The 26228-nt window shown below is 44.3% G+C and overlaps 1 protein-coding gene across 2 annotated transcripts; it reads right to left on the bottom strand.

Moving 5' to 3' along the window:
• Positions 1–5811: 5811 nt before the first annotated feature.
• NRSN1 (neurensin 1) lies at positions 5812–14221 on the bottom strand. 2 transcript variants are annotated; one of them, XM_072853378.1, is made up of 3 exons: positions 13786–14221; positions 8404–8601; positions 5812–7368 (listed from the first exon to the last, which is right to left on the bottom strand). In XM_072853378.1, the coding sequence occupies exons 2-3, from the start codon at positions 8590–8592 to the stop codon at positions 6970–6972; spliced, it is 588 nt and encodes a 195-aa protein (XP_072709479.1). In that variant the 5' UTR covers positions 8593–8601; positions 13786–14221; the 3' UTR covers positions 5812–6969. The 2 variants fall into 2 exon arrangements, with proteins under 2 accessions (XP_072709479.1, XP_072709480.1); XM_072853379.1 differs by lacking the exon at positions 13786–14221 and adding an exon at positions 12850–13394.
• Positions 14222–26228: the final 12007 nt, after the last annotated feature.

The following is a 26228-nucleotide window of genomic DNA, read 5'->3' as shown; positions in this document are numbered from 1 at the left end:
CCCTCTCAACATGGATGCCATGCGTGCGTCTGCAGAGAGAAAATGATCTGGCTATCGGCTCTGGAGCTACTTTTGAGCTGAGGCCTTCAGTTTATGCCATTGGTTCAGGCAGTTGAACTTCTGCATGATCTGGAGGATGCTTTCCTGTCATACCTTAGACTAAGCATGTGTGGTGTCTGCAGAAGGAGCAGTTTGGTTCAGAGGGCAATGCTGGGCCACTCCTCAGAGGGCAGTCCCTGCTGCTGGAGGGACAGTGGTAGGGCAGAGGACCCAGATAATGCTCCATGTCAGGGCAAAGATTTGATGGCAGCTTGTCCTGGTTTTGGCTGAGATAGAGTCAATTTTCTTTATAGTGGCTGGTATGGGGCTATGTTTTGGATTTGTGCTGAAAACAGTGTTGATAATACAGAGATGTTTTAGTTGTTGCTGCACTAGCCAAGGACTTTACAGCTTCCCGTGCTCTGCCAGGTGCAGAAGCTGGGAGGGGACACAGCCAGGATAGTTGATCCAAACTGACCAAAGGGATACCCATACTATATGGCATCATGCTCAGTATATAAAGCTGGGGAAGAAGAAGGAAGGGGGGATGTTTGGAGTGATGGTGTTTGCCTTCCCAAGTCACCATTACGCATGATGGAGCCCTGCTTTCCTGGAGATGGCTGAACACCTGCCTGCCCATGGGAAGTAGTGAATGAATTCCTTGCTTTGCTTTGCTTGTGTGTGTGGCTTTTGCTTTCCCTATTACACTGTCTTTATCTCAACCCTCGAGTTTTCTCACTTTTACTCTTCCGATTCTCTCCCCCATCCCACCGGGGGGGAGTGAGTGAGCGGCTGTGTGGTGCTCAGTTGCTGGCTGGGGTTAAATCACGACAGCTCATGTAGACATATGGTCAAACACAAGACATGTTTAAACAAACTAACTCAACCTATTGCTTTCCACAGTTGCATGATTGCCTGGAGGTGAGCACAAGCTAGTTGCAGTCCATTCTTTTGTGATGTTGAGCAACACGGGCTGCAATCATCTCTCTTTAATAGGTGTTCACTCTGAGGGACCAAGCTCCTACCACAGCCCATGTCATAAGTACTCCAAGAGATGGTGATGTCTCGCCCCAGGGAAATCTGAGACCTTGGCTCTTGGGACGTGTGGAAGTTTACATGGCTCCTATGGTGGTTTTGGAAAAATGCTGGGGCTGCCCCCACCCTCAGAGCTCAGCTACAGGACAGAGCTGAAAGGAGCTGGCACTGGCTCCTGCAGCTATCCTGGGTCTCAGCGACTGCCTCTGCTCTGCTTTGCATTGACGGTGTGCCTTGCTCTGGGCCAGCTCAGTCACCTCTGCTTTGCAAAGGGAGATGCAGATGAGCCCACTTGGTGGTGGCCTTACAAAGCAGTGAGCCAGAGAGCCAACCAGCCTCTATGTGATGGATGCTGGGGAACTCTCTGACAACCTGTGCTTCTTGGAGATAGTGGCAAAGTGTTCAGCAGCCTTTGAAGTAAGTGTTTTTTTCTTGGCACAAACTTGCTCCAATTTCAGGAGAAATCCCTTTGCAACTGGTCAGGTGAGAGCTAAACCCAGTCTGAGCAAGAGCTACAAGAAGAGATTTCGTTATTATAGTATATTAAAGGGAAAAATGTGTTCTCACACTGGGGACGATGCACTTGTCCAAGAATAAGGTCCCCGTGCTTGTCTAGCCACCTGTGGTGAACAGAATATTGATGTTAAAAGTCATTTTTTTTAAAAAAAATTTCTACTTCCATGAAGATTTTAGCCACCGTATTTATGTTGTTCTGGTCACAGGTTTTAGACTGCAGCAAGTTTTTCTGTGCTTTCAGTATTCACTGACTATTTCTTCTGATCTTCATTGACAGATGACCAATATTGATGCTTGAAATGCTGCATTTTGCCAGGTCTCCCCCAGGAATTCCTTCCCGCTCACCTCTCTCCCCCTTCGTCTCCCTCCTGCCTGTGCTGCAGACCTGCCTCCCCCGTGCCGCTGTTTCAGGCAGGCACGTTCTGCCTGGGGCAGGGGTCCCTCTCCTTCACCCCTGCTTGCTGTGCTGAAAATAGACACGGAGGCTGAGGAAGGAAATATCAGGGCACGAGGTTCCTGAAGGAGGCAGGGAAAGAAAGGGCAGCAGATGCTGAAGTCATTAGGTAAGCAGACATAGGGAAATAATGGTATTCCAGAAAGGCCTCTCGCTGGCCGAACAAGCATCCCCCCCAGCCTCAGACTGGGGGTAGCCTTTAGCTAGGCAGCGGCCTGAAGCCATGAGTTTTGAGGCTGAAATTGCTGGAGCAGAGTATCTAGTACATTGTTAAATTGACTAGCTTATTAGCAGTGTTTTAAAAATGATCTCCCATCTTTATTTGCAAAAACCCATGAATAGTAAATTATGGAAAAAGTGGGCCTGCAAAAACCAGCTGCAAATGATTAGGCAAAACAATAAAACCAGTTACTTGCATGCTGTCTCTTCTGTTTGTGGGGCCATTAGAAGTATTGGCCTGACTTACTGTTAATATGCAGAGATTATTTTCATAACAGTCCCTCTGTAAATTATCTGACAGCAAAACTGAGCTTTGCCCTGCTTAATGTATATCAAGTGAACTAATGCAGGAAATGCACGCTGTGTGGTCTGCCACAGTCCAGATAAGAGCTGAAGAAAATCAGGGTGTGGATGGATTGGTTGCCCAGAGATCAGAAGGCTCCAGAAGGAGCACAGGCGGTCTCTAAATATCGGAAATAGGAAGAGGCTACCTGGGTCTCCCCATTTGTGATGATGTTCCTCGGGGACAAACTTTGCCATGGGGATGACCTGGCAAAACCCAAACATCGCTTCTGCAAAGTGGTGCGTGGGCATTAACCCCAAACGGCCAGCGTGGGGTAATGCTCCATAGAAATGCTGCTTCTCTTGGCAGTGGAAGCGGTGGGATGAGGAGGGAGTGCGGCTGTGCCTCCAAAGCCCGCTCAGGGAGCATCATTTTGTCTCGCTACCCGTGATGTGCAGTGAGCTGAGAGGGCAGCCTGCTGTGTAATGGCAGGATGACCAGTCAGTGCTGAATGAGCCAGAATGCTAATTCCTTTATTTTACCAAAATTGTTGCTCTGCTATTAGCCCTTTGATAGAAAGCTGCTGGCAAAGTGCATCGAACTAAGGTTCTTGAAGTCTTTTGCCGTCTCACTTGGATTTCACATCCTCGGGGGCTCAACAGGCTCCCCAGTGTGCAGGTTCTGCTGCTGCTCTCCCCTGCCAAACCTCTCTCTCTGCTGGCCGCTGGTCAGGATGCTGCAGCCTCCCCATGCTGCTGCTGCTGCTGCTTTCGTGAAGAGCTGTTTGCCTTCACTTGCGCATGATTGAAAATCTCATACTTGGAAATGGCAGGCTGAGGCTGTAGCAGAAACTGGGAATTAAATCTGCTTACAGTCAGCTCGGGAGGAGGGGATGTTTCTGCGTCTCTGCCTTTGTGATTCACTGTGCATTGGGAACAAATGGAAGATAAAGAGGTCAAGACAGCCTGGAGGGGAGAGGACAGAACAGATGCTAAAGAGAAGCCTTTCCTGCACAGTGTGGTAGGGGAAGCAGACCTAACCTTCAGGAGAGCATGTATTAGCAAAAATGAAGTCAGTGATTACCACTCAGACTGAAAAATGTGATTTCTTTCACCACAATTGCAGAGAAAATGGTGTTGGGCTACGGTTGCATTGTAATTTTAAGACAAATGAGACTAGAAGAGGGGCAAGAAATAAGGTGAGCATGAAGAAACTGAAAGAAGCCTCTTGAGTGGGGAAGTCAGAGGGTTGGAAAAAGAAGAGCTTGGCTGCTCAAGCCATATTTTATTTGCACTAGGGAGTCCATTAATGTGCCCTGTGGAAAGGTGATGGCAGCCAGTGCCAGGAGGGGAAGTCCCAGGCAGTCCCGGAGTAGAGTGTGCACTGCAATTTGGTGAGGATGGGAAAAGGGGAAAAGATATATGGTAGGAAAACAATATGTGCAGGGACAGATTGCCCTCAGCCTTGCTGGAAAGTTCCCAGAGAGCTTGGCTGCCCCTCACTGCTCCCCAGCTGGAGGCTGTATCGCAGGCATTTTCCATGAGAACAGCAAAAAGCACATCTCCACTGCTCTTTTGCTGATGCTTCAGTTCCTGCACCAAAGGATGAAGGTGTTAAAACGTTACAAGGAAATGGATCTTGAAAATGTTTCTCATGTCTTAAACTTTCCAGTATGTGGCTTCTTAATAGTAGCAGAGTAATTTGCTGCTCAGTATTTCTACAAAAGCCCTATGCGGCCCTGATTCTCTGCTGTGAAGGATTGCAGCCTCTGGAGGTCTCAATACTGGAAAAGCTCTTGGCAACTGAAACAAGGGTTTAATGAGGTGAAATGTGTGTGGCAACGTTAGCCATGACAGCATTACCAGTTTTGCTGCTGCTGCTGCTAAATCCCAAATGCATTTCCTATCCCAGCAAGCTTCAGTAAGATCCTCAAGGGTTTTTCTTTTTCCCTAACACCTGGGTAATGCCATGCATGACTCATCCTCTCTCATACTGTCAAAGCATGTTCTGTTTTGCAGGAGCGATGCACAATGTGACCGAACACCTGGCGCTTGTATCAGCTCTATTCATTACCCGTCGGGTCAGCTGTCCTCTGGACAAAAATTTAGCAACGCTTGCACGTGTGTATCTACATGTGGAGTGTGTTTTAAAGAGAACTGGATACCCATATAGCTACTTCAGGTAAACAAGCTCAACCTGTGCTTTCTTTTCCAGCTGGATTTTCAGTCAAACTTCCAGTACAGTGTTAACGAAAGATAGGTGGAGAGAAGGGACTCAGTAATAGCTACAGGAGCCCTCACTCTCATCTCCTTTGGTGAATTCCCCTGTAAAACTTAAAATGTCACATTTCCTCCATGCACAATTTTTAATTAAAAACTCTCCATTGAAAAGGTCAGGACAGCTTGACTCTCTGCTGCCCTTGCACCAATAGCCTGACAGCAGCAAAAGCTAATAGCAGTAAACAAAATTCCTCCCAACCTGAAAAGAAAGCGCTGAGGACCCTCTACCTAGAATCACTAACGAACGGTAGCAGTGACAGCCTGTCCCCATGTCCCAGTCCTGCCACATGCCTTGTGAGGAATCGCTACCCATCACCCCTGTTCTTGCTGGCTTTCTTTATAAATAACACACAGCTCCTCACCTTACCAGTCTTCTCTTTTCCTCTTTAGCACTGCTTCATCTGCTTCTCCCCCGAGATTACAATCTTATTTTTAAGCATTGGGTGCAATGTGCTTTTGCACTTCTAATATATGGGTGCCAATGAATTGTCAGATGCACCAAAACCTATTTCATTTCATTTTCTGTAGTCATGTGCATGTGATGAGCTCTTGATCGTCCATCTTCTCAGTGCTAATGTTTGGACACTGCAATCGTGTTGCTGAGATAGGCACTTTCTTTTCAGAAGGAAATTCTACTTCCAATGCTGTTGTCAGCCATGAAAATTATCACAGATTCAGCTGAAACTTCCAAACACCTATGGTTTAAGTTGTGGAAGTATGAACCCAGTCACGGATCACAAAATGTTTTATCAGCAAGGGAAAGAGCACAGTTGTTACCACGTACCTGGCGTTAGTGTGCTGGAATCTTTTTTATTCAGCACCAAAGTAAGTGACTTCCTCACCTATGAAAGCTGAAAACACAGACTGCATTAAGAGACGGGTGAGTTTCAACTGCTGGTTTCTCCTTTCAAACTGAAATATTAGATTTATAGAGAAACCTGTTTGACTAGAAAGAGACTTTTCACAAAATGCATGGTTGGCTCACGCCTAGAATTTTATTCAATCCATTCAAAAAATAGACAGAACTATAAGGTGGCACATATTGTCAGAGAGTACAAATGTCACATCTTTCTTTATACAGTTTAATTTAAATCCATAGATTAAGACAGTGAAATAATTGCCCTGGGTAGGAAAATAATTAAGGGTCTTCCATGAAAGGACAAGTCTTCAGGTAAGCATTTACACAAATGTATCTGGTTAAGCATAACTTTTTCTATCCTCTATAAAAATATAAACAGCATTTCAAAATGTCTTTAGATGACTATGTCAAGGTCCTCTAACATGGCATTAATGTACTGACAGAATATGGGGCCTGGGCATATCAAACCACATTTAGTAATCCATACCCAGCCAAAACTGAAATATTTTGTATAAGCTTCTAACATAATACAATATAATGAAGGAAACAATACCAAACCAAAGACACACAAGTATGATGTTCCTCCTCCCATATGACTTCTTTATTTTGTATTTTTTGTTAATATGGCAATTTCTAAGACAAAAGTGGCAGCTTTGCACAGGTTAGTTGTAACTCAGGATCAAGTATAACTTGCCTTTCCCAGAAAGTAACATTGCTGGGAAGTGACGTGTGCCAGGATCAACTTAAGAGCACTCACTGTCATGTATGCTTTACCTGTGCAGTATTATTTTGATACAGATTGTAGCATGTGACAGGAGGACAAGTGCAAATTACAAGGGCAGAATCTTGGCTTCCCAGACAGCAGAACCAGGTGGTAAAAGTAAGACTAAACAGTATTTTAAAGGCAAGAAGAAATTTAAACAAAAAGCCAACTCATCTGAACTTTAAACAGTGGGATGTAGGGTGTTCCTGGTACAGCTGTCATAAACGCACCCTATGTTTTCCAGGGATGCAATCTGATAAGCTAAACACCTAATCGTTGTTGCAAGGACTTATTGGTTCAACACAGATTAAAATGTTCAAATACACTGAATATATTGGTCACAGGTCTAATCACATAATTTCCCTTTCCCCAATCCTAAATTCGTATTGGAGCAGCTTCCCCATCAGCTGTGTCTTTGTATAGCAGAGCACTCAATGTAATTGACTAGCACATATGCCAACAACAGCTGATATTTGCCAGTTTAAGTGATCTACAAGTGAGAAACAAAACCTAAGGAAAGGGTCAGGTTTCAGATAAAGGTTGGACATTTTGAACTTTGGACAAAGTGACAGGTATCTTTGATTCTCCCGGTGCTGGCGCTTTTGTGACTGGGTTTGCATGGGCTTTTATATCAGCTATTCTCTCTTTAAATCTTTGCTGGAGGTACTTTTCTTCTTTGGAGTAACTTTTAGCAAAAGCAGACATCAGCAGACACGCTGCCACAGTGGACCCTCCAACGCAAAATAAGATTGCTCCTGCCAGCTTGCATATATCAAGGGACCCATTAAACTGAATGGCACGGGTATCCACCACAACAAAATCATCTTTCCCAAGAGCTTCAATTTTCGGTGGGACAAGAAAACCCACTACAAGAACCGTTACACCTATCAGCATAAAAGCCATCCCAGAGATGAGTCCGACCTGGAAAACAAACAAACAAAAAACCCAATTAATATGCTTTTCCAGTTTTTAGTTGGTAAGTGGTCCTAGGAGGCATTTAGCTTTCACAGTGTCTTGCAGGTTCAGTTCTCTCTTCTAGGAGAAGGCTGATATTTTTCTTTTAGGTCCTATGTGGCCCTACTAGAACTAGAATATATGGAGAAACTGTCTTTTTACAACTCGTATTTATATAATTCAGTATTGACATTTCTGGAAACAATAGAACATGCATCTATATGTCTAAATAGCATTTCATGTCCAAAGGCTCCATCACAGAGAGGATCACAGTTTAACCTCAGTGCTGTGCGAGAGATTATTTCTTTAGCTTTAGGTGGTGGTTAGCACTAGCAGTTCAGTCCCTGCTGACAGTCTGTCATATCCACCACTTGCTTTTACTCCATGAAATGTCATTCCTTTGCAGGGATTAGAAGGTAGTTGCTATTGCCATGAACAGATCACAGAATATTTCTAAGCACATTTAAAGTGTAAGTGCAAAATTTGGTTCATAGAGAATGGCCCTACCATCAAAGCAGAGGGGCTGGATTAGATGGCCCCACAGGCCCCTTCCAACCTCTGGCGTTCTCCAATTCTGTCAAGTTCCCTGACCTTAGTGGAGATCTTGCGGTTTGCTTGATCCCTAGGTCACACAGTCCCAGAGTTACTGCTGTTAACCTACCAGTCCTATTCCCAATAATCTGGCAGGACTATTGTGGGTGCACAGCAGAGGTAAACTACACTTTCAAGCTATGGGTGGGGTTTCCCAGACAAGACTTTAATGTTTCAGTGACATGGCTCCTCGTGACAAAGAAACTAGAGGATCCAAAGACCCCAGAACTCCCTTGGAAGCTGATGTATCTCGGTAAGAGCGCCCTGCTTTCAGACAGATGGTTATTCACTCATCTTAGGGAAAACTGAGCAAAAGAAGGCCTTTCTGGATGAATACCTAAAACCATTAGTTACATGGGAAAGTCCTGAAATGAGAGTTTTCTCTCTCCAGTAAACAGCAATGGGCAGTACCTTCCAGAACGTAGAGCTCCACCTGCTAGGCGATCTCTGGATCTGAAAATCATCCTCATACTCCCAAATTGAAGCTGTGCAGTCCTCATAAAACTGATGCAGGTAGGACCGAACTCCGTAGCGTTGGTGCCCTCCCTCGGTGCTGCCCTGTGCATGCTTGGACCCGCAGATATCAGCATAGGAGCTCATCCTTCCTACCTGCAATGAGAGGTTTCATGCAAAGCAGATCGTTATTGATGTGGCGGGAGAGCAAAGCTGGCTACAAACTCTCCAGATGACACGAAGAAAAGTAGCCCAGAAGACACCTTTCCTTCACTTTTTTCCAATCCAAGAAGTGAGCCTGGTAGAGTTGCATGTGGTGATTCTGCTCAAGCCAACTCAAGGCACTCAGCGTCTTGGTGCAGCACAGCCTAAAGGTGCTGCAGGGAACATTCCCTCCCATATGTAGGGTGCCCACTCCCCATCTTTTTGCACTAGCATGCTACTGCATTTCCATGGAGATTGAAAAAAGCAGAATATATCAGGTAACAAAAGCCAGCATCCCTCAAGGGCTCACATTGCCTCTCATCCAGACTGCTCCTATCAGTTAACTAGAGTTTGCAAGCTTAGGAACTTTCCAAACTGCTGGGTAAGGTTTTCTTAATGTTTTTGCCTGAGCTTTTGAAGTGCAGGCCTAAGCACTGATATAGCATTCATAGCCATGAGAAACAGAGGCAAAATACGTCATAGACAGATTGAAACTGTATATATCCTGTACTTAAATATGGATAATTAAAAATGAAAAAGATGGAATGCCATAACAGCACCAATCTGCCCACTGAAGAGAGTGAAATGGAAATACTAAACTTGTAGCAAACCACTGCTCCGCTGGAGAAGGCAATGCCCAAGCTCCTGCTGACTTCAGTAAAATCAGAATTTTGCCTGCTATGAAAACTACGAACAATGATCCCTCCTCTTTCCACTTCATGGAAGTTCTCCTAACACACAGAATTTGTATTTAACTATGCAGGTCCCAGGCCTGAACTTGCTTGCACAGGTGCAATGCTACTGAATTCATTTAAGTAATACTAGCCCTTAAAAAAATTGAGTGACAGGTCAATGTTACTTAAGCTGACTGACTTCTCTTTAAAGCAGTTCAAAAAGTCTTAGTCCAAAGGGAACTGTTAATCAGTACTTTTTATCTGAATGTCACAGCTCAATTTATATCAGCTTTAAGCAGTTCCTCTGATTGCCACAGCAATTTTACTTAGAGGGAAGGAAGGAAGGAAGGTTTGACATGCTCATGGCAGCTAGGACCTCCCAGTTTTGCAGCCCTACAGCCCTTTGCCCTTCAGGAATGGGTGATCTTGCTGGGTATGAGATACCCGAGTATGCAAGAAAAACAAACACTGCTGCATTTAAATTAAGTAGAAGCCAGAAGGTATCAATGGGGAATGGCTTCCTGAATTAAGCTCTTGGCTGGCTCTGAAATCACTGCTGGTGTAACAGTGATCTTTCAGCCTTTTGGAATCTGGTTGCATTCTTGGCTCAGGGATAGAGGGGTTTTCTTTTTCCTCTTTATAAAAAACCATAATCTTGTTTTTTATTTTGTATATCTAATATGTAGGTAGTTTGGGATTTCATGATCTCAACATCTTTTAATTGTAAATGTCTCTCTTGCAACTTGTGATGAGGTTTCAAGGCTCACACAGAAGTCATGACTGAGTGGAGGAGGAGGCTCGCATGATGCTGAGGGCCCTAGCAAGGGCCAGAGCTCCTTTCAGGACAGGGGGGACAGTGCTGGTGGCTGAGCTTTGCAGAGCAGCAGGGGTAGCACCAGGCACAGCTTCTGGCTGGAGCCCCGTCTTTGAACCCAGAACTGCCTTTGCGTCCCCTGCAGGTTTCCCCTTTCCACTTCAGCCACGGTAAAGCGTTAGGAAATCAAAGAAGTGCTCTCTGACTCTGTGGATGGGCTTGCTCTCTGCTGATGGTACAGCATCAGTGCTCTCCAGAGTGTGCTCAAGGAGCTGGCCTTCTCAGGCAAGGCAGAGAAACAGGCAGGGTGGATGGAGACCTTGACACAGCAAGAAACTCCTGGGCAGTACCAGCTGCTCACCAGGTGAGCAGGAGAGCCTGGCACCCGGGCCACCCTGTGTCAAGTTGTATGTCGCTAATACTGACATTTCCTACTACAGCTAATATGTTGAAAAAATTAGTTTGTTGAGCCCTTCTACAATGCTATGAGCTTTTGAACACTATTACTTTTTGAAGTACAAAAAAAAAGAAATAGTGGTATGGAAATAAATATATAATCTGAACTCTTGCAGGGAAATGCTGAAAGTTAATCTACTTTTGGAGCCTGTTTCTTCTTTTGCAAAAGAGCTCTTTTTGCTTTCCTTGGGAGTCTCTCCTTCTGCTGTTTATTCCCTACCTGAAAAGAGAGGAAAAGAAGTCCTCTTTTCTCACTGCCACCATTTCTTCAACAGCTAGCTGCCATCTTCCACAGGACAAGAACTGCAGAGTTCTCATAAAACCAGAGTTCTGCCCACCTCATAAAAATACCTTAGGGTGAAAGGAGAGTATGAAGCAATGGTGTAGTCTACCATAGCTGCCCCAGCTCTCACACACGGGGTCACACAGCCTATACCTCAAGGATAAGAACAGTTTATGCCCATATCCCTCGACGTGTCTTTTGGTTACAAGTAAGCAAGCACTCCATCTCCCACATCAGGAAGAGAAGAAAGTAAAGAGGCTAACCAAAGCTCTGCAGAGACTCATTCTCTCGGGTCCTTACTTAGATCTTTATTGTCACATCAACCCTACCTCCTTAAATAAATTACGCTTAACTCCTTGTCAACTTAAGTCATTCAGGTAAGCATATTTAGCATCACATAATGAGCAGAAAGGGAGGTTTTTGCCCCAGGTGTAAGTGACTCCATAAGGTTAACACAGGGATGGACCAGACCTAACATGACCAGATAATGTGGCCTACCAAAGCTCACTTGCATTACTCTAGCTGCCAGCAGGAATCAATTTTAGAGCTTCTTTGGCTTCTCCAAAATTCAGAAACCAGGTGAAGCACATTAGTTGCTGGTTCAGACTCAGCAGTTATTGCAATTAATTTAAGAAAACTCAATGTAATGTGACAGAAAGCTGTATAAGCACTATCTTGCATTCACTGCACTGTCTGCAGGTTTAGTCAAGAGAGAGAAAGGAGGGTGTAGTGTTTCTAACAGTTTGATGAAGAATTGCCTATAAGAACCACACACCCTGGAATCACTTATATTACACATAGATTCTTTTTCTTTAGCAATGTAAAATGCTAATAGGTGGTTTTGGTCAGGCATATGAGCAAAATGATAAATAAGAGCTGGGAGGTGGAACAAAAACCAATAGAATGATCTTTTACTTGAAAGAGTTGTGATAGCATCAAGCAGTATGACCTTTTAAAATGGAAGGAAAAAAAAAAAGACGGCCAGCATCATTAATTCTTTTCAAGCACTGCATAACATTAGTCCTACTGAACATTTTCTTTATGCTCAGATTCTTCCACTTATAAGTAATCTCCTCTCTTTTGCAAAATATCTTGTCCCTTAGAGAGAAGGGAAGAAGGCTTCCCAGCCCTACATGACTCATTGAAGCAGCCCGGTAATTTGGCCTAAGACAGTCTCTTCTCAGCTGCAATGTAAACATAATGTTGTTCTTCCTACTTACAGATGGGGCAGAGGAACTGAAACAGTCAGAGTATGGTGGGAGAAAACAGTTCTCCATAAATAAGAAGGAAACGCGTGTCACAGCATCAATTTACATGGGATTAATAAATACTGCAGGAGCTATGATCTCTTGAGTGTTGATGTGTATTTGCATGTCTTGCCTTCATGGCTGAGAAACTAAATGCTGAAATGCTGGGAAACTTTTGCTAAAAAGAGAGAGTCACTGTTACCCAAATCTGTGTTATGCACGCGCTTAGAACACGCATCCAGGCTGCAGGCAGCGGTTTAATCATTAAAAGTTTTTCAGTGCCTTTACCCGAGGTGTATGATCACAGCTTCAGAGCACGCCACCGCGTAGTAGCAATCCATCCCCTAGCAACTTTTGTTTCCATGGCAAAAGCTGTCCTGTTTACTTTGAGCTTTACTATTCTCCACTGATCTGGGGAGATGTGACTGGATTGGTGAACAGGCAGATTAAAAGATGAGTAAACTCCAAGAAAAATTACCCAATAAATTTTCCAACTACTTTGCTTTCTTATTGAAGGGTTGGACACATTTAAGAAAATGTAAGGAAATGGCATCTGAAAGGCAGGACAAAGCAAATAAGGATGCGCCATTGCTCCGCGACACCACACAGCCACCAAATGCAAGCCACAAATGCCGACGGGTTCGCACAGGTGAAGTCCCCCTCTCCCTTCTCCAGGTTTACACACTTCGACCCTTCTGTTCAGAGGGCCATGTCTCCAGTCCTTACCTACGGAAAGTGAGACCCCTGTGACGAGTGGATACCGGAATAAATAACCTGTCTTCGACAGCAGCCTCCGAGATGGCGTTTTTGATGCCTCAGCTACCTGTCATGCCAGCGTCCAGCACGGTCCCAGGCCAGAGGCTAGGCCAAGCCGTGCTCAGCCTGACCCAGTCCACCACACTCGACGCCAGCCCCCTGCAGCCGCGGCTCCCGCCCAGCGCCCTGCCCTCACGCGGGGCCGGGGCAGCGGGACGGGCGGCTGCCGCCGCCGCTCCCCCGAGGACCGCTGCGGTGCCCGGCTGCTTTCCGGGGCGACTCCTGCCCCCCTGCCGTGCACAGGGCAGCGAGCAGGGCCTTCTCCTGTGCAGGGGAGCAAGGCCCCGCGGGGGGCACAGGCCGGGGACTCCCCTCCGGGGGGCGGCGGCCCCGCTCGCTTCCCAGCCGCCAGGTCGCGGCCCCTCCGGCCAACGACCGCACAGGCCGGGCAGGACACGCTCTCGATCGCCCGTTTCCCGGGCGAAGCGGAAGAACTCCGCAGCGCCCGCACCCCGGCGGAGAGCTGGGCCCCCGCGACCGACTGGCGGCCCTCACCCCTCCCGGCCCGGCCCGGCCCGGCCCGGCCCCGCACCGCCCGGCCACGGCGCCCCCTAGCGCAGCGCGGCGGCGCAGCCCCTCCCGGCGGCGGGGCAGCGCGGCACCAGCCTCCCCGGGCGGGCCGCCCCTCCCGCGGGCCGGGGGGCGAAGCCCGGGGGCCCCGCTGCAGCCCCCCCGTCCCCCGCCGGGCAGCCGGTGCCCCACCGCCACCTCCCTCGCGGGAAGCGCCGCGCGGTACGCCCCCCGTGAGGGCGCCGACGGTCACAGGAGCCTCCCCCGTCCGCCGCCCCCGCCAAACTGCCTAGCCCAAGTTTGCCGGGAGCGGCGGCCCCGGGGCGGCGGGGTTACCTGTCCCTCCTGCCGCTCCCCACGGCCGGCCGAGCAACCGCGGCGGCGCTAGCTGCGGCTCTCCCGCGCCGGTCCCATCTCCGCTCTGCGCCGCGCCGGCCCCAGACACCACGTATGATGCACGGCCCGGAGCGCCGCTCGCTCCCGCTCCGTGCCTGCGCACTGAGCCGCCGCCGGCGGGCGCGGAGGGGTGCCGGGCCGCGCTCGCCCCACCGCCCCCGCCCGGAGGTGGCTCCCCGGGGCGGCGGCTTGGGCGGCGGGGGGGGAGGCTGACCGGGCCCGCGGGGCCGGGCTCTCCCCGGCAGCCGGCTGCGGTGAGGAGGGTCCCTCCGGCCGCGGCACCGGCCGGGCCGTCCCCCGGGCCGGGCAGGCCGGCAGGTGCACGGAGCGGCTGCCCAGGTGCCCACCAAGGTCACGGGGGTGTCCTCCCTGGGTGGCGGGAGCAGGAGGGGGCTTGGGCCAGGTCTGTAATCGCCACCCCCACCCTCCCCCCCTTTTAATCAGCACTGAAAAATGCAGAGACTCAATGCTCTGTTATTTGTCCAGTCGGGTGGATAGGCATCACAAAAAGTGATATATGAGCTACAAGGAATAAGGCACTGAGATCCGGGGGTTGGGGAAATACATCGGTCAGCAGGAGACCCAGCTGGACTTTTAAGAAAAACAGAGTGAGGCTGAGGGCAAAGCATTAGTGTCTTGGGTCTGCCCTGATAACAACAGGTTGGTTCTTCAGTGGGAAAAGATTTCAAGTAAGCAAGCTTGGGGAATGAAGGAAGGTAGTGAGGGAAGAGTTAGAGAGCATGACAAGGCACTAAGAGCTGGAGATGATGAAATGTATCCCACAAAGAGGCAATATGTAATTCCTCTGAAAAAATAATGAGAACGTAAAGGGCAAGAATGCTAAAGAGTCATTTCAATGCTCTGTACCGAAATATGCACAAAAATAGAGTATTGCTGCATGCAGAAAAAAATGGAAGTGCATTAAAGCAAAATGGGGTAGTATTAGCCAAAGGAAAACCAAGGTCTTTTTAAAGTGCTTAAATCACTATAGTACATGAAGAAGAAGTTGAGATTAATGGTGGTTTCATTAATAGCAATGCCCAAACTCCTTTGAAAAAACCCCCGCATTTGATGACAACAGTAAGTTTGGGCAATTGCAAACTAGGAATCATAAAAATAGCTATTAAAAAAGAGCAAGTAAGGGATTACATTTGGAGGAAGAAACATCAGTTTCAGTGGATTTCATCCTGTCCTTCCAAGGCATGTTCCAAAGGCATGTTATGCCTTTCATGTTTCAAGTAATGAGTAATGCCAAAAGTGGTTCCCCTGACCTGAACAGAGCTACTTCCACAGCAGTATGCTATTCAGTGAGTAGCGCTGGCATACCCCAGCCCAAGGCATCTAACAAGGCAATAAACTGACAATTTTTTGTGAAAAAACAGGAAAATACAGTGAAGTGATAAATGAGTGAAAAGCAGGATGGAGTATCAGTCTTAAAAGAGATTTTCTGATTGATTGTCCTGTAAGACTAACACCAGATTTACGTGTAGTATCACAGTTAGGACTGGATGCTGCTTTATCCCAGATCAAGAAGATGTCTTCTATAGAAAAAGCAATTAATCTACAAGAGCTGTCCTCTCTCTATTCACAAAGCTAGTTTCTTTTGATTACTTACCTACTGACAAAGGGAATAAATAAAAGGAATACGAAATACCTGTGTTGGCCCAGTACAATTTTGTTTCCTGACACAGAAGTGATATGCTCAGCGAACCAAGACAAATTAGTATTGTAGCAATGGGGACATTTGCAGTAACGCTAAAAATGGTCTGTGAACTCCAAATTAACAACCCTGAATGTTAACCATTGATAATCTCAGAAGTTGCTTTTAGTGCACTTTTAGTGCATTAGGAAAACTGTAAACTCAGTCTGAGATCAGAGCTGTTCTTGAAGTATAGCTGAGCTTGGTTATGAGAGGTGATGAACAGAAGAGTGTAAATGTCCTGTTTAGCCTTAAAATCAGTAACATCGATGCAAAGATGTTTTAGAATACCAGGACCTATAGGTCATGGTGTGACTCAGGGTGTGACCTGCTGTTATGTGAAGGAGTTTCCGAATTTAAGTTTTTCCTCAGTTCTCAGTTGTCACAAAATTTAGACTGTGTTTATCCTGAAGGCTTCAACTGAGAGTGGCATGGAGAGCAAGTGTAATATTCTACCTCAAGATGTAGATGTTAACTTGATTTTTTTTCCCTTGTGGAGAGGGAACCCAAGCCTAGTGCTTTCCTTATCTTCCACCTGCTGTGCTAAAGGTTTGTGACGGACAGTAGTGAGCACGCCGAGGAAAAAATTCTGTGTTGTCAAGAACTTCCGTAGGTGGTGGTGTTGGTTGCCATAGAGTTTACAGGCTTCTCTCTTACTGAGAGGTGAAGTGATTATATCAGCCAGTTTGGTGAACGCGGCTTAGTTAGCTTCTGGGAGCCTGTGCTGAATAGGAGAAATTACAGCTTCTGGAAAACACGTTTCTCTTGTAGCAAAATGCAGCAATTGGTATGAGACTCATGTTCACTGAGTTGCAGATGTCTGTCCCTATTTGCTTAACAGTGACGGCAACTTCCAAAGGCCCTTCTTCTGTTTCACGTGTTGCGGAAAGCCGTGGCCTGAATATTTCTGCTGCAGCGACATTGCTGACACTGTTGCCTGTCCTTCCCTTCCTAGTGCCTGGCTCACCTTCACGTGGAGAGCAAGGCCCATAACGCTCCCACTTCTTGGAAAACTCCCTCTTCCATGAGGAGCAGGAGCTAATAGCTGTCATCTGCCCTGCTGCTGGCTTCGAGTCTCCTCCAGGAGCTGTTGCTGCCATACAGGTGGTGCCTCTAAGTGGGCAGAAATACTGGGGAGGAATGAGGCAAAAAGGCCAAGGTCAGTTCAGGTCTGTAGTGCTTTTCTGGTGCTCTTTCTGCTTGCCACTATGGCAGTTCAAAATGCCTAGCGGAGGCTGTGAGGGGAAAGGTGGCAGTTTCTCATCCCCTCCCATGCGATGTTCAGAGCAGATGCTCCTCTTAGGATGCCTGGTATGCACACTGCTTTCTGATAGCAGAACCTGGAGGACAAATGCATAGCTGTCGCAAGTGCAGATTCAACGTGCTAGCTTAAAAGACATGAATACCTTTGCGAACATGTCGGGTTCTTGCCTGCCTTTCTCCTGCCTGAAATGAGATTGGTGTCCTCTTCCAGCTACTTTTGGAGAGATATCTAGTGAGACAGGCTGGTTCTGGGGGAGGCAGCCATTGCCACTTGCTCTGCGTACTGACTTGAATCAAGTAGCCAGAGAGGGTATATAATAAAGAGTATTTAATTTTTCAAACCTTCTGATGCAGAGGGTGGTTTATGAATGGAAGGGGTGTTTTTTTCGGACTCTAGACAGATACTGCCAGCTGCTCCATTCCTGTTTTATCTGAGGTTATTTGCCTGTTGATATTGTCTAGAAATCTGTGCTTGGCTACTTGTTTTTCAAATGTTGCTGTATTTCCCAGTGCTATCTTCAGAATGTTCTAGCTGGCAAAAATGATTAATTGTGATAATTTGTCATATTCTGCCATCACCATCTTTGTATATAGATTTGTCCTTGTCCCCTGAGCCAGAAATACAGAAGATGCTTTCTTGACAATTGAAATCATAAATCTGGGTGCTTTTTTCTATCTTACCCTGAAAATATATGGGATAGGAATTGTTAGTTCTCTTTTTCATTCTTATTGATGCTGGTAATTTGAATATTACGATATCAGGGAATATTTGGGAGCTGTCTAATTGAAAACACATATAGACAAGTGATTGAAGTGTGGCAACAACAGGGAGTTCGTATGACGGAGTCAATATTTGCCTGTGAGGGGATGCTGGGCAAAGAGGGATAGGCAGGAGGAATTAGAAGTATTCTAGTGACCTATCTTCACTCAGAGACTGCCTCTGTTCATCATGTTTGTATTTCCAGAGTTCAGTAAGAAACTTGCTTGCTCTTAGGCCTGGTTGTTTCCAGATAAGCTTGGGAGATGCAGCGTGTCTGCAGGGTTTAGAGGCAAAAAGCCTTAATTTAGATCCAAATGAAATGGCAAAATGTCAAAACCACCATTTTCTAGAAGTGTCAAGCATTGGACAGCAAATGTGTGCAGCAGTGAGTATTTTATTTGCAGCAGCTACTACTACCGCTAGACGGCTGTGTTGTTTTAAAATACACTGCTTATGAAGATCAGTGCCCAGGAGCTCGGGTTAATTTACAAAATTTGGTTTCTCAGGGGAAGCGTAACTCAAAGTCAAGGGCAGGTGGGGGGAAACTATTCAGAATCAGTCTAAGAAATTCACTTTTCTCAAGAGGAGACATGGTGTAAGGTACGTTCAAGTGGTGAGCACCCCTGTCAAGAGCAAACTTTCGAGAGTGCTCGGCTCCCAGTGGGACAGCCAGCCAGCGGCCAGGTTTCCGGGCATGCTGAGCTGTGGCTGCCACATGCATGAGTTACTGTGCTTGAGTGGGTTAGGCCATGTCAGATGAGTTTCTCTCTCTGCTGTATTCCTGCCTCCCGTGCCTGTCAGGAAAAATGTGTGAACCAAAGTGTCTTTTGGTAACTCTTGCATGCCTGTGCTTTCTGTTCCCATAGGTGAGGTTGCTAAAGATGCTCCACATGCCATGTGCCAAGTTCTTCTGTGTTTTGGTGCCCGCATCGAAATGGGAGCATCTGAAAACTCGACCTCTACTGTGAATGCTGAGGGTCACTGCTCTCAAAATGCCCTGGAGTCTTAACATTTAATCTGGCTGATCACTATCCCAGAAGTCTTTATACTGCTTCCTATCAGCTTTTGATAATCTAGATGGCTTTTATAAAGCAGCCATTGTAAGTTTATAATGCAATTACTCTGTGGTTGGTCTCTCATATACCTTTATGTATAATCCAAGTGTTAACAACATGGCAGAGGGAAGGTAGTGCACAAATACAGTGTAATCAATGTTAACAGTTTTAAAAGGCATATTTTGATTATAAGGCCAAAGATGGGAAGGACGACACCGTGATGTTTTATGGCCCATGTATACTGGCAGTGTCTGCGAGTAGCTGTTATCAGGCAGGAACCGCATCGTCTGGAGGATGCTGTACAAACCTCTCTGCAAAGGCATCTTCTGGTTCAAGGAGTTATTTGTTTTTGTTGTCTAAACCAGTGTAATCACACTGTATTTGTAATGTAATTAGCCACTATATCAAGTGCCAATTGCCAGGCTGTTATTGATTGTCTGCTAATCTGTATTTCTTGTTCAGAAAACACTGCTGGATTTTAGCGATGAAAGTCTCTCTCCAAACAATTACTTCCCTGAGAGCGGTGAGAAGGATTAGATGAATGCTGTCTCAGCTTTTGCAACCAACTATGTATTTACTTTCAAGGGAACCTGTATCCAATTGCAACCCAAAGACAGCGCCTGTGTTGCTACGAGGCTCTCCAGAACTTTTAACCTCTATTTAGAAGGAAAACCCCCAAACTGAGGAGAGCATGCACTGATTGTTCACATGATTTATAGATGTTATGACAAAATAAATGTGTCAAATCTGTCCAAGGCGTTTGAATAGAGACATGAGGGAAATGTTATCTTCTTCTTAGCCAGTCCAGTGAAAATTTGGTTCCACCTTTGACCCTGATGCACTTTCAGAGGGCATGGGTCCGGTGGGATTACAGGCAGGTACCCTTGAGAGAGCAGAACACAATCTATTATTTCTGAACTAAAAAATAATTGAAGTTCTGTGGTGACATTGTCCACCTTAATTAATTGATGATGTTCAAAAGTAAATAGGCAACAATCATAGGCAGCCTGGTTCCACTCTTGTGGACACCTGAGAGTGAGAAGAGTAACCGTGTGCTCTTTGATGTGTAAGCCAGCAAGGTTCCAGTGCAAATATCATCCTTTTGACATTATCCTCGGCCTTGCATGCGGGACGTTTAAAATATTGCTGCCTTTGTGAAGATGTCACAAGGAAAAATTGGTTGATGTAAATCTTCTGCTTGTGCCTATAGAGTTTTAAAACCCTTTTGATTTCTATAACCATATTTCACTGGGAGTGTGGTGCTCTGCGCTTGGTAGAGCTAATTCACCAGAGGACCTTTTCTAAAGTTGTTTTTTGCATTGCCACCAAAAAAATTTCATTGTTTTTTGTTGCTCCCCAAGGATGAATTACCTGCACTTATCTTGACTAATATTGTTTCGCTTACAAAGAGAGTGTAATAATCACTTGTTTATTTGAACAGAGTAGAATAACAGTTGTGTGCAGCCTTCATGAGGAAATAGCACACATGTTCCCTAACAAAATCTGCTTCACTGTCTCCTTCCTGCTGTTTGCTTTCTTGGTGTTATATGCTATTATATGCTAGCTGCGTAAGTGTTGAAAGAGGAGTAATGCCTTTGAAGTCAGAGGTCAGTTAAGAGTACTGGGCAGTCCTGTGTCCCTCTAGCCACCTGTGTCTGATGGTGGCCAGTTGCAGGTGCATGTGGAACGATTATAAAAACACCGCGATCACATCAGGTTCTCCAAGCTCGTAGCTTCTGACAGCATGCAGCTTAGGGACTTACAGACTATAGGAAGTCATAGCCACCTCTTTGTGTTTAATAGCTGTTAATGAACCTTCCTTTGTGAACTTAGGAGTCTCACTGCTTTTTGAATCCACTTTTGCTTTTGGCAACTGCTATAATGGGTTGTGGTCTTAATTCACTGTGAAAGGGAATCACATTCCAGGTACCTCTGCAGAATGAATTTTTAACTGGGAAATAAGTAACTTTTTCTTTCTATGCCTGTGTTTCATAGCATGCTCAGGACAGCTGCTTGCTCCAGATGTTTTGTGCAGAAAAGATTGAAGACTAAGGCCCAGAGCTTCAAATCTGCTTTGGGATCTACTTATTCAGGCAATGGTATCTCACTGAAGCCCTTTGAAACCAATGAGATGTAGTTGCCTAAATAATACATTTGAATGCTTTTCTTTTTCTATCTGAGGAAATTAATATGTGTATTTTTTTTTACCACTTCACACTCTGCAGTGCATTAACGTCCCAGTCATTTTTTGCTTGGTGATAAGATGATCATGATGTCACTGACATGGTTTGGTGGGTACTGACATAGCTTGGAACTTTCACTGGGTCACCAGCTATGCCTTTTTAGTTAGCTAGCTTTAGGGGTTTTGAATGCAATCCGAATGCTCTACAGCTAGAAGTGGAAAAACTAGCATCTTCCATTCATGATTGATATACCTGGCATTCAAAGCAAATTCTCTAATTCTCTTTGCTCATGTTATCAATTTCAAGGCTGAAAGGTACCATTATACTTTTCTATTCAACATCTCTCATAACCAAGGGCAATAATTTTGTTCTCCAACTTTTGGAATTATTTTTACCTATTACATAAATGCACACATTATTTTATTTTGACAGACTATAAATTCACTTTAAAAAAAAGAGTTTCTGGAGGGTTGGGAAAAGGAAATATGTTTTTTTTATTTGGTTCAGTGGAGAAAACAAAAAATGGAAGGAGAAAGGGAAGATTTTGAAAAAACATTTTGTTAAAGCACTATTGAAAATGAAATATTTCAAATGACATTTGAAATGTCACAATATTTCTATTTTGAAACTTAATCCTTTGACTCTTCCAATTAAAATAGTGGTTTGGTTTTGTTTAATAAATGGACCAAGACAGAGAGAGAAGAGGTGAGACAAAGAAATGGAATAGTCCCAAAATGAAACAAAACCTCTCATTTTGTGTCAGTCCAAAATAAATGTTTGTGTTTTGCAACCAAACCAACCAGCCCTTTGTTTCTCCAGCTATAGTGGGGGTAATGACTTTCTTGGTTACTTATTCCAGTGGTTAAATGATCTTGCTGTTGTAAAGGTGCATCTTGGTCATAATCTGTTTAATGGCATTGAACTAGACTATGGCTTTTATATGGGAGGCTTTTTAGTTGATTTATGGCATTTTCATTGCTGTAATCAACACTGTGGCTATTGTAGTAGAGGCAATTTCTGGTAGTTAATGACTGTAATCTAAAAGAAAATAAGGTATTGTGATAAAGGTGCTCAAAACTAATGCAATGCTAATGCAGGCTAGAAATGAGGAACATTATTCTAACTGTAAGGCTAACTAATTGTTTTAACAATTCGACTAGGAGTTTGCTAGATTCTTCTCCATTCTATTTCTTAGTCAAGATTGGCAGTCTTTTTGGAAGATGCCTCAGTCCACAAGAAATAACAGGCTTCATTCAGAAGTTGTTTGAAATTGTATAGCCTGAATTATGCAGAAGATGGGAAAACACTTTTGTGCTTTTCAGTATTATCTTAAAAGAGAATAATACCTTGTATTACCTATTGGGAATAGTATAGCTCCATTGAAGTCAGTGGCAAAATTCCCCATAATGTCAATAGAGTTCACGTTTCACCGCTGACTCAGCAGTAAGTGCTTCCTCAGTTTAGGTGGCTGTGTGGACTAAAACCTGAGGCTCTCTTTGGCTGAACCTTAATTGTATGGGTAGGGGTGATAAAAGTGTTTTGCCAAGATGTTTGACTTCCTGCCTGACTGTTGTAGTAATGGCGTCCAAATGCAATTTCAATGCGGATATGTGGAAGAATAGCCTAGTAGGACTCCTCAGTCTCAGATTCCTTCATGCCTTAGGCCAGGGACATTTCCAAATGCCTCTAGTACCTACTGTACCGAGGCAGGTTACTATAAAGCATTTAGAATTATTACACAGAGATAAAGTGGTGTGAGGAGGTCTTCCAGACTTTCTTTGTCAGAGAGGCTAGGTAGTTTCTTCAGACCTTTTGTGTTATGCAGAGTAGGGTTTTGGTGGTTGTGGGGTTTTTTTGGTTTTGCTTTTTTTTAAGTTAAGCTTATGCTAGATAATGAATTAGCTTTTCAAAATAAGACTGTTTTGTTTCTTCATGATAAATCACAAAGGAGGAATTGCCTCAACAGATAACCCAATTAAAACCTGCTGCCATGATGGCTCAAGGGCCTCCTGAATGCATGATTAACACTCTTGTGCCCTTTGACTTCTAGTTAATAGGTATTTAATCTATTACCCTATTTAAACCCAGCTTCAGGAGTGCATTATAATGAGGTTCACTCATACATGTTGCCTGGGCTATAAGGGGATGAGAAGCTCAAATTCCTTCTTGGTAAAGTCAGTAGAGGGGCTGTAGACCTGCAAAGTGGTGAGTGTGAGACAGTTAGTACCAGCTCTTTGTTCTTTGGTGTGTGTGTGATGGCTACTAATTAGTTTCTCAAGTCTTGGCTTAAATTGCTTGTTGCAAAATAAAAGTAAAGTTACTTTCAAGAACAAGCTTTGTTCCTGAGAGTGCTGGGTAGAAGGAAGCTCATCCACTAGCTGTGTGAGTTGGCTATAATTTCATGCACTTCTGCATTTGAGTTTGTGCACTTGACAATGGTACCTCTCAAGAGACAATGCTTACATTGCAAGTTGACCATTGACATATGCTTAACTCTGAATAAATATTTCTTCAGAAATGCCAGAGGAGAGAACTGGGTCCTGCCAGCATCTTTAAAGTCTACTGCTGCCTCTATCTGCTGCTATGTCTTCCTCTCGAGATCCAGTTTGACTCTTATTCCCCTTGTATGTTAATTACATTCATGCTGTGCTCTTATTGATGTGGAAAAAGTTAATATAGAAATGCCAGCAAGGAACTTGCTCTTTGTTATGTGTATCTGTTTGGTTTAGTAATGTGTGGGCATTCTTCTATTATACTTTTTGCATGTTTCTCTGATCCTTGGAAACTATGAGGTAAATTAGGAAAAAACTGTACTGAAATTCATTAGTGCCAAGACAAAATGGATTTTGCTATCAGTTATTGTTTAATTGGACCAGATATTTTATAGACTTCTGGTGTCTTCTGCCTCTAGAACATGTTACCTGTTTCTTGCCTCACTGTAAAATAACTCCCAAAACACACAGAGTATGTTTAGAGAGGAGACATTGCTTTATTCTGCGCAGGGTGCAAGGTGGAATATTTCCACAAATCAAGCATACCTATTGCAGTTCTTTTCAGTATTTATACATGAAAGTTAACACATCACACCTATCTAATACATAATCATCAGACTAACTAATCACCCTCTTCTTCCATGGGTCCATATTTTCTCTGGTTTGGTTTAAAGTCCCAGTATGATTTTAATTCACTGTGCACGCTCACAAGGCGGGGGGAGGGTAGTCCTTTCGTCCCCCAGTTGGGTTGGTGGTCACGATCTCCCCCTGCCACCTTTACCTTTCCCCTAGTTACTGTGATTCCTGTTGTTTTCATGGTTGTTGTGGTGTTCCTTTATCTTTATGGCTCTCCTGGTAAGAGGATGTTCCCGTTATTGGTCTTTGAAGGGTTCCAGCTTCGCATTCTTTTAGGACAAACATATGCTTGCTAGTAAAATATGCAGTGCCCGTACCCTCTTATCTAACTTAGGCATTATCTATTACCTTGAAGATTCTACAATTCTCACACTCTAGTATGCTAGTTTCTATTTCTAACTGTCTGTGATTCTCACACTCTTGTATGCTAATTTCTATTTCTAACTATGATCCCTTCTTAACTACTAACTCTTATACTATTTCTATTTTATTCTAAAATACATACTCATATAGTAAAATATTCTAAAATACACGCTCATATATACACAATTCAAGGTGCCATGTTGGTTTGTATCTTTTACTTAAGAGGCCTTAAATGCATTTTGTGAGAGATACTGGGTGCTGTGCTCTGTAACTGTGGGGAAAAAAGAGCCTGTTGTTCTTGGCTTTTGGTCTGATAACTGTTTTGATTGCTTCATTTATTAAGGGCATGTTTTTGAGGTAGCAAGTTCTCATACCCACTGTTCTTTCATCTGAGAACATCCCGAACCCTGGGTGGCACTGAGGTAATTAATGTACTTCCCAAGAAGGAAGATGTCTTGCCAACAATGCATTCATACCTCACAGTAGAAAATTAGCTCAAAAACTAGCTACAGATAATGTACTCAGTGACTTGGGAGTGCAAACTGGAAAACGATGCAGCTATGAGGTCTTATTTCTTAGTCTTTTGGGTATCTTAGCACACATCCTTCAAAAATCCATTCCATCCTTGTGCAGCACAATCATTTGGCGTATAAATATGCTCAGTGCTTGGTATATTTTGAGTGAGATAAGACTGGAAATTAATAGAGAGGCAGTGATAGAAACAGGGCTAAGTGGTTTGATACCCATGGATTTGGAGGCCTGAATCAACCTATAATTTGCTAAATTATCTGGTTGTTTGCCTTTGTACGCTGTAGTGATTTCTTATTACATATTTGCAACTGTATAGCTTTATGGAAAGGTATAAACTTTATCCTGAAGGCATGAGAAACAATGGCCAAAATTGAAGGCTCCAATCCTTTTGAAACTTATGGAAATATCTCAAGATTTTTATGTTCTTGGACCAGGCAATGAGTTAGGGAGTGGAATATGGTTGACAGCTTCATCAAGGTTATCTGAGGTGGTGGTGATTGTAGATGGCATGATTTACGTTGAGCATTATGTAGGCTTATTAAATTCTGTTCCTAAAACCTAGTTCTTTACTGCTTAGTACTGACGCTGAATGTTGCAGGAATTTTTGGTAAACCACACTTCTATTCAAACTTGTTGCTGTATTCCAGTGAGGCACAGCAGTTTACAAAGTATTTGGGGTGCACTTAGAAATGAGGTTCACTTTACACTATGACTTGCATAATTTATCTGGTATTTATGTTCAAAAAGCAGTTCTACAACACGTGTTTTAGGGTCTAATGGTTGCATTTTTGTATTCATAAGAATGTTCCCTTTCCTGGTATGCAGCCACCTTGCAAAAGGAAACTGCCTGCATTGTATAACTCGTTACAGAAAAATTGCTCTCAAATATTAGTGGAGGTAACTTAATCTTTGTGTTTTTAGTGAGAAATGTGCAAGAATACCAAGCAAGTCAAAAGATAATAATGTCTCAAAAGCTCTGTAAGATATGATTTCTGGGCAAATGAAAGAAAAAGAAAATTTTATCCCAGAATCTTTGTAGCTAACTCTTACAAACATCATCATTTTTTCATGGACGTTTCATCAGGGTGGACTCCAAAAGTAGTAATTTGCATCATATCCCTCTGTGGAGTAAATTGATATAGCTCTCCTTGAAGTTGGTAAAACTGTGATGAATTTCGTCTTCTGGGATGTGTGGCCTTAAAGCCAGAAATTCTCTGAAATATGAATCACATTGCAATACTCTTCATCTTGCAGAGAGGCTCATGTTTCAAGGTGAGTGGATTTTCTGAGTATTGCTTTAGAAAAAGGTGGCAAGCCAGGGACTGGCTGCTGGACTGCTGTGGGATTATGTCTCACAACACTGAAATACAACCAACAGTTAGAACAGACCTGTAGTTTAAC

This window comes from Ciconia boyciana, chromosome 2, assembly GCF_034638445.1.
Source record: "Ciconia boyciana chromosome 2, ASM3463844v1, whole genome shotgun sequence".
NCBI classification, from domain to species: Eukaryota; Metazoa; Chordata; class Aves; order Ciconiiformes; family Ciconiidae; genus Ciconia; species Ciconia boyciana.
The sequence above is the reverse complement of the archived record's forward strand: the minus strand, read 5'-3'. Positions and strand labels throughout refer to the sequence as shown.